General features: G+C 42.2%; 1 protein-coding gene across 3 annotated transcripts in view; it reads left to right on the plus strand.

The window, feature by feature from the left end:
* Fggy (FGGY carbohydrate kinase domain containing) overlaps positions 1 to 15,178 on the plus strand; it is a 404,108-nt gene that overhangs the window by 43,480 nt on the left and 345,450 nt on the right. For all 3 annotated transcript variants that reach the window (XM_059254544.1, XM_059254546.1, XM_059254547.1), the window contains exons 3-4: positions 1,256 to 1,367; positions 6,063 to 6,214. In XM_059254544.1, the coding sequence (XP_059110527.1) occupies positions 1,256 to 1,367; positions 6,063 to 6,214 (264 nt within the window). The remainder of the gene's footprint in view (positions 1 to 1,255; positions 1,368 to 6,062; positions 6,215 to 15,178) is intronic.

The following is a 15,178-nucleotide window of genomic DNA, read 5'->3' on the forward strand; positions in this document are numbered from 1 at the left end:
TTCCTCTTCCCAGCTAGGCCCTCTTCTACAGTCCTGTGCTCTTCTGCTCCCGTTGTTCCTCTGCCTCCTTCTTTTGTGTGACTAAATGAATTTGATTAATCATTACCTGTTCATAGATGCTTTAAGAGGGGTGGAGCTACTGCTATATACAACTAACCATTAATGGTTTCACGAATGTAAGAAGTAAAAATTGCTATTTTATTTGCATTGATTAATTGTAGTACTATTGGAAAACTTCATACACTTTGACCTTTGCTTTATATTATTTTTAGTTGGATTGCTTGTCTTTTTCTTATTAATTTATAGGTTCTTTTAGTATTTTAGTGATATTAAACTTTTCTTAGAAAGTCAAAGATTGCTGTAAAATCCTAGACATTTTTATGATGTCATGGATCAAAGGTTTCAGTTTGCTTCATCATAAAACTTTCTTTTTGGTTTTTCCGTATTGGGAATTGAATTCAGGTCCTGGTGCACTGGATGCAGGCACTCTACCATCGAGCTTCATCTTCAGCCCAAGTATAACATTTTCGAAACGAGAATTCCTAAAATTTTATTTTATGTATATGGATGTTTTTCCTGAATGTGCCAGGTACATCCCTGGTGCTTGCAGAGGTCAGAAGAGTGAGTCAGGTCTCTTGGGACTGTTGATTATGAGCCACCGTGTGGGTGCTGGGAACTTAATCCTGTGAGCAGCAAGTGTTCTTAACCTCTGAGCCATTTCTCTAGCCCTAACTATAAAGCTTTCCATGATGGGAACCTGGGAAGTTTGGCTTCTTTCAGGAGTAATTTCCCTGTCAGTACATTTCATTTAGGATGACAGCCATGGGGTGCTGCTGGTGGAAGCCCCACTCTGTCCTTTGGACACACAGCATTACATGATGGAGAATTATTTTATTTTATTTTATTTTTTATTTTTTATTTTATTTTATTTTATTTTATTTTATTTGGTTTTTTTGAGACAGGGTTTCTCTGTGTAGCTTTGCGCCTTTCCTGGAACTCGCTTTGGAGACTAGGCTGGACTCGAACTCACAGAGATCCGCCTGGCTCTGCCTCCGGAGTGCTGGGATTAAAGGCGTGCGCCACCACTGCCTGGCGAGAATTATTTTAAATTAAATAGTGATACTAAACTTTTTTATGACATGTTTTAGGTAATTTTAATATTTTTGCTTTCATTTCCTTCTAGTAGTAACTTTTTCTTCAAGGTTTTAAGAGCCCATGTTGTAATTCATGTTTTGTTTGCTTGCTTTTAAAACAGAAAGTTGTTCAAGGGATTGATGTACACCGAATCCGAGGACTTGGGTTTGATGCCACCTGTTCTTTGGTTGTGTTGGATAAACAGTTTCATCCTTTACCAGTGAACCATGAAGGTAGGACTGCTCTTGTCCCTTCCTCTTCAGGCTGCTGCAGGAGGAAGTCTCATGTTTAGGACTTTAAGTGCCAAGAATCTGAAATTTCAAGGAATCCATACTGTCTGATCTACTAAAAAACATATTGTTTGTAATTCTGACTGGGGCATTATTGTCAACTGGACATCTTTTCACAAGGTTTCATGAGGTTTATCTCCCCAAATGTGTATGTGGTTGGCTTGAGATAGAACTTTACATTTGTTTTATTTTGACAATGAAATATTCCACCAGAGGTCATCTAAGGGCGAGAAGGTTTACTTTAGCGTACAGTTCCCCATTACGCGGAGATAGGGAAGTCTTGGCTGCAGGAGCTTGAAACAGCTGCTTACTTTAGATCTGCAGTCAGAAGACAAGAGCAACAAGTGTGTATACAAGCTGCTTCACTCCTTCAGCCCCTCTCATTCACTTCAGGGCCCACACCTTGAGATGGACCTGCCCACATCCAGGGTGGATCTTCCCACTAACCCAATTAAGAAAAGCCCTCACTGGCAAGCTCAGAGACCCATCTCCCAGGGACTTCTGAATTTTTCAAGTTGATAATTAACACTAACCATCACAGGCCTTATCAATCTTAGTTTCCCTAGTATTTCTGGCTGTGCAAAATTTCTGGGTACAAGTGAATGGACAGTAAAAATATTAGAAGTGACATTTGCAGTGGAAGACCACAGCTCCTTCTTAAAGCTGCTTCTGTGTTCATCTCTCTGCTCACTGTCCTGCTTCGCACTGCGGATAGACTTGTTAAAAGCACTCCATTCAAAGCAGAGCTCAGTGGCAACTCTGTGAAGTGATGATGGCATTCTACCTAAAATATTAAAATAGACCCTTTCTTCAACTGTATCCAGCTAACGAAACCCCTCAACACCTTCTTAGCTTCCTACAGATTATATTAAGGTTAGATTTTTATCTGAGGTGGATTATATTGTGCTCGAAAATGAAATTAGAATTTTAAAGGTGGCTTTAAAGTTTTTTGAAAACCTTTTTTCCACTTGTAAGGTGGGAAGAAGATTTGGTTGGACCAAGTGATTATGCATATCAGGCAGATCACCCTGAAAATCATTAAAGCCAAACCCACAAGACTGGTAAAAGTGCAGCTGTCTGTAGATGCTAACCAAAATATGAAAAGCTAACACATACTAAGGAAAGCAGTTTAAGAACAGTTAGTATCACTGTGGGAAAATAGGCCCAGTGTTTGCCTTTTAAAAGCGTTCTTCTTGCTTTGGAGGTCAGCCGGGTGCTTGTTCCTTCTCCCCCTGCAGACACCTAGCTCTGTACCCAAGCCTCTAACTGTCCCCTTAGTGAAGTTTTGGGGAGGGAGTGCCCAGTGGTGATAATTGTAGATTGTGAAGGGAGTTTGGACCTAGGTTGTGTGCAACAGTCATCTAATACTTAGATGTTTTTGCTCATATTGTATTATTAATGTTATGATGATGGTGGTGGTGGTGATGATGATGATGATGATGATGATGATGATTTACTGTATGCTGGGAATATACTACATCTTGAGTGAATTGTTCAAATTTTTAAACGCACAAGTAGTCCATGAGGATGAATACTCTGCTCTCTAAGGTGGCTCTGTAACTCCAGTTCTGCCTTCTGGAACTTCCTCAAATTCCCTTAAAATATGTTGTGTTTCTGGGTCTGGGTTTTGTTCTCTGTGCCTGTTCCTGCTGTGCTCTTTCCCTTTCTTTCCCTTACCGTGGCTGAGCAGGGACCAGACATTTTCAGAGTTAAATAAAGCTTGTCTGTGTGCGCAGCCCCAGACTCAGCTCAGGGGAGACTCCTCTAAGCTGCTTTTCTGTGTTCCCATGGTTTCTTCTGAGAGGGACAGAGTACCAGCACCCTCACTGTGCCTGGTATGTAGAAGCAATGAAAAACTAAACAGACTTTCAGTTGAGTCCTTTATGCGTACTTTCTAGGAGATCTAAACAAAGATTAACTTTCCAGTTTTTGTCTAAAATGAAAAGTGAATTACAGTCTGTATTCAGTTTTCAGTGTGTAGTTCTGACTGTAGAAGATAGTGGAGCGGCAGTAGCTGCTGTTCCTTGTTACCACGGTTGGAAGTTTGACTGCAGGCGTTTCTATCTCATAGCAGTTCTACACACCACACATTTAAACAACACCCAGCATGCCTGTGCACCTGCGCACATGTGGAAGCATCGATGGCTCTGGGTAGGCCCTGAATGTCATCCAGGTGACATATGTATCTTGGTCTAAGAATCAGACTCTGAAATAGTTCTGTTATACAGGAGAACCATTTTGCTACTTACAAAAAATGCCTTTTAATGTTCTTGTGCTCGGTCTTTGTTTCATTTTGTACTTTTTTTTTTCAAAGCTATGTGAGACTTTAAATTTTTCTAGTCTAGGAAACCAGTGAATGATCTTTACTTTGTAATTCCTTTAGAAACCTTCTTAGGTTGATTATATTTAGCTAAAAATTATTTTCAGGATACATAAAAGTAAAATGATAACATAATAGACTTTCGATACCCACTTCTTAGGATAAAAAAGAAATTTAGCTATATTTGAATGTAGATGTCTTTTTTTGAAGAAAAAAAATTCTCTTCAGTGTAGGCCTTTCCCACATGACCATTCTGATTGCTGCACATAAACACATGAGTCTGTGCTACTACTCTGTGTGGCCACATCTGCAGTGCGGCCAGGCTGTATTGGACTTGTAAAATCTCCCCACTAGCACAGTTAGTCATGTTGACACATCCGAGTCTTGTGCATTCCCTTTCCCAGTTTTCTTGTTCCCCACACAGGTCTGGTTTCACAGCACACCTCATGGATTTCCCAGCTGCCATCTGGGAACATCTTCAACCATAGAGTCTTAGTTGCCATTGCAAACTCAAGATAATGATTAATGGAGGGTTGTTTTGCAGATTAAATGAGATGATATGTGTGAAATGACTAGCACAGTAGGTGGTGCTTAGACGCATAAACACCTGTTCCTAGCAAGATATGTAGTTCTATAGCTATTTCATTACTAAATTAGTATGTGTGACTGGCTGTCACATATCATTGCCGGGTCTCAGTGGTGTTGTACTGATAATATACAAAGTGTTCATGCTGATTTCTCCACAGTGAACCCAGGGAGGTGTGCTCCTTAGTGTTTGTCAACTTGACACAATCTAGAGTCACTTGGGAAGTGAGAACGTCAATTGAGGTAGGGCCTTCATTAGTTTGGCCTGTAGATGTGTCTGTGTGGAATTTTCTTAATTGTTGATTGATGTGGGAGGACCTAGCTCTCTATGGACAGTGCCACCCCTGGGCAGGTGAATTGGAAGGTTTGAGAAAGGTAGCTGAGCAAGCCTTGGAGAGGAGGCCAGTAAACAGCACTCCTCCACAGTTCCTGACCCTGCTAGTTCTTGAGTTCTTGCCCTGACTTACTTCAGTGATTGACCGTGGTCAGGACATGTAAGCCAAACAAATCCTTTCCTTCCCCAACTTGCTTTTGGAGACAGTGTTTATCACAAAATATAACAGGAGACATCAGAGATGATAAAACGAAGAAGGCTTGCCCATCAGTACATTCTGTCGTGAATTCATGGAAGCCAGGAAGAAAGGAAGGAGCAGCTAGCTACCTAGGTGTACATCAGAGAGAGTTAGGGCAGGAAGACTATAGACTCCTTCTCCAACTGGCTTTCAGTTGCTCTTCATGAATCCCCCCTGGACCAGCCAGGAACAAGGAACTAGGTGTGGCTCGTGTGCATTGTCTCCTAGTTAACACATGATGGATTCAGTTAGTCTCTCTGTGCTCTTAGGTAAGGCGTTGGCATCCCCGTTGCAGAGATGTGGGCCCTGAAGCCAGGGGGCTGAATGAATAGACTGTGTCTCCCTTTACAACTTGAGTCAGCACTCCCATTCAGAACCACTCCACCAAACCAACCAGGAGAATGAGAAAAACACCCTGAAATGAGCTCATTTTAATTCAGCTGACTGGGAAAACTAAACATAGAAGCTATAAATGCCCTTGTGTAACTGTAAAATATTTGTCCATATGTAAAGGTGTCCATGACTAAGACAAAGTATCACCTTAGCCCTATTTCATAGGCTCCTTTCTCAACAAGAGGGTTGGGAAAGGAAGGGTAGAAGTTGGAAGAGAATGAGTGGTAATGTAATTGACTGACAGATCTCAACCAGTTTTAATATTGAATTAAAAATATTATTTCTGTGTGTGTGTGTCTGTGAATGTGGGTTTGTGCATATGGATGACTTCTAACCCTGCGGTTGTGGTTAAGGAAGACGCTGCTAGAATGACATTGAAAGGCTTGGGAGTAGGGTCCTCACAGCCTTGCTGGGTACTTTCACTTTAAATTAAATTCATTAATTCATTTTACATTCACTTATTTATTTAGTGTATGTGTATATGTGTCCGTGAGTGGGGATACTTGTGACACGTGTGGAGGTCAGAAGACAACCTGCAGGAGTTGATTTGCTCCTTGTATGTGGATTTCGGGGATCAAACTCAGGTTGTCAGGCTTAGTGGCAAGTGCCTTTACCCACTGAGTCATGTTCCCCACTCCTACTTTGTTCATTCTTGACACGTGAATCACTGTTGAAATTGTATAGTGCTTTGCCTGGAATCCATCACTGTTCCTCTGAAGTAGAAAGAAAATACGACAAATCTATGCATATTTCTCTCATGTCTTGTAGGGGATTCCTACCGAAATGTTATTATGTGGCTGGACCATCGAGCAGTTAGCCAGGTTCAGAGAATCAACAAGACCAAGCATGGTGTCCTTCAGTATGTGGGTGGTGTGATGTCTGTGGAGATGCAGGCCCCAAAGCTCCTCTGGCTGAAGGAGGTGAGTGTGTGGGGTGAGGGAAGGCCACAAATGGTTATAGATGGTCTCCTTCTCTGTGGACTAAGAATGCCCTGTCAAGTCTGCAGTGTTTGACTTTCCCCAGACAGTCTAGAGAGGCTGAGCCCATCTCCTTGTTTAGGTAGGAGTTAATCTTTCTTTTTCATACACAGATGTCAGGCACCATGATCTTTTACATAGTATCTCCTTGAACCCTATCATTCTGTGCAGTAGGCTCTCTTCCTTGTTTTGAGACAGCGCTTTCCTTTATAGCCCTGTTTCACCTCAAGGGCAAGATCCTGCCTCCACTTTCTGAACACTAGGATTATTAGTATCCAAGTATTTTTTCTTTTCTTAGAGTGTAATGTCTCTGTCTTGTAGATTAGAAAATCTCAGTTCATCAAGAGGAACCACATCCATCACCATAAGTGAGATAATACGTATGCAGGAGAGCCAGGATTTGAACTTGAGACCACTTGACTCCAAAACCAATTCTCTTAATATACTTTGTTCTGCTGAAGTTCAGAGAGGTTAATTGCCATTCCAATTAGAAAGTGGCAGGGCTGGGATTTAAGTCCAGTCCTTCTGACGAGAGCCTTCTTTGTCTACACTCTTAGCCCCGTATTATTCATCTTTGGCCTTGTTGACATTCAAGATATCTCTTTCTCATTTTACCTGCCCCCGAGTTTCCCTGCCACTGAGTGATATGGTGATCTCGGTCCAAGCTCTGGCAGGTGGTTCCCATTTCCAGATGTTAGCACTCCTTTATGAAGTGTGGAAAACGGTGATGTCAGCTTAATGGCTCCCGTCAGCGATGGATGGGTGAGAAAGTTCACCTCCTCTGGGAAGCTTGGACTTAAAACCCCTAGGTGGTCTGCTGGTAGAGAATCCATCAAATGAGCAAGAGTTGGTGTGATTCATTACTGGCTCTGGAGTTTCAGGTGGTATGAGTCATCAGTTATTCGGATTGTATAGAGGTGGGTAGAGGAAGGGAGTTGGTGAAGGTGCCCCAGCCGTGTGAACACTGAGTAGGCAGTGAGGCAACAGGAGGGCCACGTTTATCAAAGCAGGTCTGGCTTGCTGTCTGTCTTGTCAATTTCAATCTGCAGAAAGCCGCCAAACTGAGTTTGAACACGGTCTCTCTCAGGAGTCAAGGGTTTTTTGAGCATCTGATTGTGCCTCTGTCCTCAACGATTGTATGCTTTGGGCAAAGTCATTCTTATCCTAGAACTTCTCTTTTTTTTTCTTCTATGCGGTGAGAAGTTGGATCAGTTCAGTTTTAAGATTTAACCCAAACGGGCCGAAACACACATGAGAATAGAGAACTGTTGTGCACTGCCATGCACTGTGGGTTTCATAGGCACCAATTAGTTTAGTCCTAATAAGTTCTGCCTGTTGTCTGCACTGACACAGAGAGGACATCTGATTTTACCAAACGCATGATACAGCCAGGATTTAAAACCTGTTACCAAGCTCCAAATTCCAGCTCCTTCCAGTAGCTACTAAAAGTACTCCATGAAGTATACCACTTGGTATGGGACTGGGAACAAGGCGATGGTGTTCTTCAAGATTACCTAACCTTAACTTCAAGATAAGGAAAGTGTTGAATGCGTTTCCCTTTGTGGGCATATAGAAGAGTTGTGTTGAGTTCATCTTAGAGCACTGGGAAGATGGTCCTGTGTTCACGTGAGACTGATAGTTGTCTGGAAATCTGCATTTGCAGACCTCAAGACCTTTACCATCTTGTACTTGAGATCAGTCTTCAGTAAGTAAAGCCAACAGAAAGTATAATTTCTAGATGAGATAACAGGGTTTATAACTTCCTAAGAACATCTATGTATTTACTTTTTACTTGTTTCATTTTGCCAGTTTATACTTCATCAGGAAACCTGGTGGTCCTTAGGATTGGGGGTCACAATGTTGTTACCAAGCTCAGTGTGGACACTAGATTGGCATAACACACTACAGCCCAGCAATCCTGGACTCAAGCAATCCTTCTGCCTTAGATTCCCAAGTAAGCTATACCTACTGGTGTGCACTGCCGTGACTGTCTATGTATTAGTTTAAAAAAATATAATTTTCTTCTAGAATTTTTTTCTTTCATTTTTCTTTATTAAGAAATTTTCTACTCCACATACTATCCACAGATCCCCCTCCTCCCTTCTCCCACCCCCCACTTCTAAAATTTTTTAATAAAGGTCAAAACATTGCTTTTCTGCTGATTTATGTATCTGAAAGTGAACCTAAGATTGACAAGGTGTTTTGCTTTGTTTTTTCTTTGTCTTGCTGGCATGCATAAGAATTCCTGTTGAACATCCTTTTGATGTTAACATGATTGCATTCAGAATTACAGCGACGTCTAAAACCAGCTTTAGCATCTCCTTAAAGGTCTTCTTATAGCACTTCTGAAACTTTAATGTGTAACTAAATCACTGGAGATCTTGTTTAACCATACATTCTGTTCCAGCAGCCCTGGGGCCGAGACTAAGAATTGGAGAGTTTCATTTCTAACAGGTTGTTGGGTGATGCAGCTGTGGCTGGCCTGGGGATTTATAAAGCCTCTGTCAATTTTATGCTTGACTCTTGTACTGTGAAGAAAAGCATGCACTTATGGGGAATCAGGAAAGGGTCTTTTCTCTTGGTAGGAGATACAGAGATATTAGACAACTTCAGTAGAACTGTTCAAATACATATTCAGATATGAGATTCTGTGCTCTGAAGTTCATTAAGCTGTCATTTGTCTACTATTAAATAAATTATTACTATTATTTTATTAGTGTATTTGTGTGTGGGTATACTATCCACAGACATGTGTATGGAGGTCAGAGGACAACTTCTAGAAATTAGTTCTTGCCTTCTGCCATGGGGATCCCAGGGTTCGAACTTAGGTAGTTAGGCTTGGCAGCAAATGCCTTTACCCACTGACCATCTCACTACATCATTTCTGTATTCTTCTTTTATTCCTGCATTTCTAAATCCTGACTGAGTTCCTACTATAAACCAGAAAGTACTGGAAAGACACCAGAAAAAAAGGGGACAATAAGAACTAAGCCTTAGCTTACATAAGCAGAGTCCATGACATATACTAAGTGAAGTTTGAGGGAGTCAGGTGGATGGAAACAGAGCCATTGGATGAAGACATTCCAAGCACAGTGATATAGGGACATACAAAAGATTCTGGGAGAAAAAAAGTTTTCTTTCTGGAGGCAGATAATTTGACATGAGCCTCAGGGTATAAGTGGAGGCTTTGTCTAGTAGTTAAAATAGGAAGGATTTCCTAGATATATCCTATGATGTAATTTGGGTATGGCATATAAGTCACAAGGGAGAGATGGGACTTTAGTGAATGTAATTGGAGAAGAGGTTAGGTAAGTAGCCTCTTAAGGGCTTAACTTGGTGATGCAGTTTGGTTGATGGTTATGAAGTTGGAGAGGGAATGTCTTAGATATCTTCGGCAGGGATGTGAAGATTGGAATAGGGCAAGAAAATGTGTGCATAAGAACTGGAACTTTCTTACCCACCATGAAAGCCTCTAGTGGCTTTGGTCCTAGGATAAATAACACCACATGCACCCTGGCCCAGAAGGTGGTATGTGATGTCATTTATGTCCTAGCTCACCTTAATTCATACACAGGGATCCAGTCAGAATTCTCCAAACATAGCCGATTCTTCTCACTTCAGTCTTGGCTAGGGAATGGCAGATTGTACTCTCCTTTCCAATGCTTGCCTGTTTGACTTGGTAATTGGGGGCTTGGGAGCTAGGAAAGTGTTTCACAGGTTCAAATGTTGAGGAATATTCAAGAGAACATTTTATGACATGTGAAAATTAAATGAAACTTAGTGGCTGTGACTAAAGCTTTACTGGAACACAGCCACAGCCACTCATTGTTATATTGTCCGTGGCAAGTGTTTTGTTACACCTCAGCAGCCAAAGCAGAAGCTGTGTGGCCTACAAAACCAAAAATATATTTGGTCTGGACCTGGGAAGAGAAGATTCACTGACCCCATTGGTCTTGAAAGTGCTCTTCCTCTACCTAGAATAGTTTTTCTGTGTGGCCGACTCTTTCTTGTCATTAGGGCTTGGCTGGCCATGTTCTTCCTTGGAAAGCATTTCCCTCAAATCAGATGGCGTTTACCATTTGCATCGTTACCAGTGTAGATCTACAGTGTAGATATGACATGCCGTTATGTCAGTTCCCACGGAGGTGTCTATTGTGTTTGCTTCCTCCGACCACTATAATCCACAGGTGGATGGAGAGCAGACCCAGTCCATTTGTTCACTACTGCGCCCCTCACCCTTGGTTAGGGGGCGCAATGCAAAGGTTTTGAATAATTTCACTGACTGGATAAGGTGCTCCAGATAAGAACTAATGAGAGCAGAGTTAGGCACTGCAGGATAGAGAGACATGAGTCCCCAGAAACTTTAGGGATACACAGAACAGTGAGGGTGACTGGGGCTGACCTCTTTCATAATGCAGCCATTTCTGTGTTCCTGTTCCTTGTCTGGGATACCATGTCCCAGGAAGGCAGGCTGAGTTTGGAGTTCAGACATCCCATGAGTCAGAAGGGATTACTGGGACAGATGTAGCTCTTGGGCAAAGTCACTGGGATCTAGTCGTGCAATATGGAATTTTAATCATGTCCCTTACTTTAAAGGTTTGCTTGATTTAGGGTGAAGTGCTTCTCCTTAATAAGAATTGTCAGATAAAAGGAGAAGTGCCATTTGAATTTTTTATTTTTATTTTTTTTTTATTTATTTATTTATTTTTTTATTTTTTTTATTTTTTTTATTTTTTATTTTTTTAATTTTTATTTTGCAATACAATTCAGTTCTACATATCAGCCACAGATTCCCTTGTTCTCCCCCCTCCCGCCCCCCTCACCTTCCCCCCAGCCCGCCCCCCATTCCAATCTCCTCCAGGGCAAAGCCTTCCCCACAGACTGAGATCAACCTGGTGGACTCAGTCCAGGTAGGTCCAGTCCCCTCCTCCCATGCTGAGCCAAGGGACCCTGCATAGGCCCCATGTTTCAAACAGCCAACTCATGCAATGAGCACAGGACCCGGTCCCACTGCCTGGATGCCTCCCAAACAGATCAGGCCAATCAACTGTCTCACCCACTCAGAGGGCCTGATCCAGTTGGTGACCCCTCAGTCATTGGTTCATATTTCATGTGTTTCCGTTTGTTTGGCTATTTGTCTCTGTGCTTTATCCGACCTTGGTCTCAACAATTCTCTCTCATATAAACCCTCCTCATTCTCGCTAATTGGACTCCCAGAGATCCACCTGGGGCCTAGTCATGGATCTCTGCCTCCAGATTGGGAATCCATCTCCCCCAAGATCCAGCTATACCACTCTTGGGCATATACCCAAGGAATGCTCAACCACACCACAAGAGCACTTGTTCAGCTATGTTCATATCAGCGTTGTTTGTAATAGCCAGAACATGGAAACAACCTAGATGCCCTTCAACTGAAGAATGGATAAACAAAATGTGGTACATATACACAATGGAATACTACTCAGCAGAGAAAAACAATGACATCATGAGGTTTGCAGACAAATGGATGGATCTAGAAAAAATCATCCTGAGTGAGGTATCCCAGACTCAGAAAGACAAACATGGTATGTACTCACTCATAACAGGATACTAGATGTGGAACAAGGATGACTGGACTGCTACTCACATCACCAAGCAGGCTACCTGGAAAACAGGACCCCAAGAAAGACACAGGGATCGCCCAACGACAGAGAAATGGAATGAGATCTACATGAACAGCCTGGACAGGAGTGGGGGTAGTGAAGGGCGAGGGTCGAGGGAAAGAGAGCTTGGGTGAGTGGGAGATCCCAGCTGGATCAAAAACAGAGAGGGAGAACAAGGAATAGGAGACCATGGTAAATGAAGACCACATGAGAATAGGAAGAAACAAAGTGCTAGAGAGGCCCACAGAAATCCACAAAGATACCCCCACAACAGACTGCTGGCAATGGTCGAGAGACAATCCGAACTGACCTACTCTGGTGATGGGATGGCCAAACACCCTAATTGTCGTGCTAGAAACCTCATCCATTTGAATTTTTTATAAGCCCCAGCAGCCAGGATTTTCCATTTGGCCACAATGATTCTGACTCTCCTCTTAATGAAGGCCAACTGTAAATTATGTTCTGCCATCCTGGAGCAGCTGGAGTTGCCTGTGTTTATTAACATGAAATGTTGTAGGGTAACAAGATGTAGACTACAGTAGGTCAGGAGAGGTAACAGCTGATGCTGACGTGGATTCTGATAGCTCTGTGCTAACGCCACATCAGTAGACAGCTGGAGAGACTGCAGTCTGACTTTGCAGTCGCTTCCTTTTTCTGCCATTGTCCCCAGAGAATGAAACAAATTATTCAGTCCTCCTACCTCCATCTGGTCCCTATACTTCTGTTTGCTCCAGGATGTACTGAGAAATGAAGGTGGGTCCCTACTTGGGACCTAATTAGACCTAGTTGGTTCCCATGCACCTCTCCTGGCTCATGTAGAGCCCTGTGCGGATCCTGGGTGTTAGGATGTAGAGTGGTAGGCTGATAACTCCTTCCAGCTGAGGGAAGTAACAGTTGAGTGTACTGCAGTAGAAACTGTTGGGAGGAAACTACTGGGCATCAAAAACTTCTTACTTTCTAATTCTAGTCCAGTGGTTCTCAACCTTCCTAATGCTGTGACCTTTTAATACAGGTCCTTATGTGGTGACCCCCAACCATAAAATTATTTTTGTTGCTACATCATAACTGTAATTTTTCTACTGTTATGAATCATAATGTAAATATCTGTGTTTTCTGATGGTCTTAGGTGACCCCTGTGAAAGGGTCTTCTGACCTCCAAAGGGGTTATAATCCACAGATTGAGAACCACTGATCTAGTCCTTTCTGTCAAATAAGAGGCTAGTCAGCTCTTGTTGGTACTTTTCCCTGCTTGATGATTCCATTTTTCTTGTGAATAAACCCTTTATCTTAAGGTTTATTTTAACCGTGAAACTTTATGAAAGATAAAGATCGGTTTATTTCTTAAAGTACCCTCTTTTTTTTCCCCTCTCAAAAAGTCACAATTGTAGCTTGAGTTTTCCTGCCTGGCCCACAGTCAGGACAAATCTTTGTCACCCGCCAGTCCCATAGCCGCTCAGACCCAACCAAGTAAACATAGAGACTTATATTGGTTACAAACTGTATGGCCATGGCAGGCTTCTTGCTAACTGTTCTTATAGCTTAAATTAATCCATTTCCATTAATCTATACCTTGCCACATAGCTTGTGGCTTACCGGCATCTTCACATGCTATTTGTCCTGGTGGCGCCTGGCAGTGTCTCTCTGACTCAGCCTTCCACTTCCCAGCTTTATTCTCCTCCTTGTCCCGCCTATACTTCCTGCCTAGCCAATGGCCAATCAGTGTTTTATTTATTGACCAATCAAAGCAACACATTTGCCATACAGACCATCCCACAGCACACAATTGTAGAAGCTGTTGTCTTCTTAGGGTAGCTTAAAATTTCACATGCAGGCCTAATTCTTCCCACTCCTGATCAGCTACTAGTGCTAATCCAGATGTTGAAGAACTTTGAGAGACCCAGCGTAGTTCTACATTGACAACAAAATTATCTAGGATTTGAAGTCAGACTCATCTTGTTTCAATATTTTTCCTACCACTAACCAGTTGTAGAACCCTGGAAAGCTAAATAAACTTCTTGAAGCCTCAGAGCACTGGCCTGTGATAACACTGGCCTTGGAGAATTATTTTAATTTAGTTGGATTCTTGGAACGTGGTTTGTGTAGTAGTAGATATTTAAATAGTAGTTTCACTTTTCTGCCATTATGTTTATATATATATATATATATATATATATTTTTCTCTTGTGATGGGCATTTCAGCCATGTGCTATCTGTGACTGAGAGAATTCTAAACACTAGAATGTCTACCTTCATGGAACTGGCCTTTATGTGTGGTGAATGCTTTGTGAGGGATATGCTTCCTGCTTAGGAGTTCAGCAAGCATGTGAGGCTGTCAGTGACAATCAGGAAGCAGGAAGCAAGCAGGAAAGGGCCAAACCGACCCAGTCACAGTGTGATCATCTGCTGTGTGTGATACCTGCACAAAGACAGCCAACCCCGAGCCCAGGCCAGACAGTCAGTGAGGATCTTCTCCCTGCTCCCTAACCTTCACCAGTAACTCCAACTCCCAAGCTACCAACATTTTATTTTGCAAAGATCATCTTATTACCATCACACCACTCTTGTGGGGTACTTTTTCTTTTCCTTGTTTTACAGACGAGGAAGGTGAAGCTCAAAAGTTAAATGATTTATGTTCCTTGACCCGTAAAGAAACCAATAGCCTTGTTATGGTTCTGTTCTCCACCCATATTCTGTAGGCACCTGCACCAACCTGTACAGGTGTCCAAAAGTAGCCTCTGCTGCTGGGAAATTAGTCTGATCAGAAGAGGAATAGGTCAACCAAGCTGAGAGAACAGAAGCAGGAAGTAATTGAAAACAGTAGTTAGTGAATAGACAGTGTTAGTGAGTTGCTGTGTATCTAGCACTTCAAGCATTTTTACTCCCATTAATTAATCTAATCCTTACAACCATTGATGAAGTAAATATCATCTTTTATGCATCAGTAAATAGGTACAGAGACTTGAAGTTTGCCCAAAGTCACTCAGCTAGTAAGTATCCAGGCTGAGGTTTGAACTTTGACATTTTCCACTCAGAATGTGGATTCATCACCATTTTACCCTACTGTTTCTCCAGTTGTTTTTCTGTCAGGCTCTCTATGAACTAGCTCAGGGAAAGACTGTAGGTGGCAGAATTCAGAGGCTATGAAGCTGTGAGCAGTTGGTGGTGGGCTCGTATTTTTACCCTTGGCAAGGGTCCCTCAGAGATAAGAACTGTGCTAAGATTAGGGGATCTCCAGGGAAATAAGAGAGGTGAAGGACCTTGATAG

Source organism: Peromyscus eremicus, chromosome 2 (assembly GCF_949786415.1).
Source record: "Peromyscus eremicus chromosome 2, PerEre_H2_v1, whole genome shotgun sequence".
NCBI classification, from domain to species: Eukaryota; Metazoa; Chordata; class Mammalia; order Rodentia; family Cricetidae; genus Peromyscus; species Peromyscus eremicus.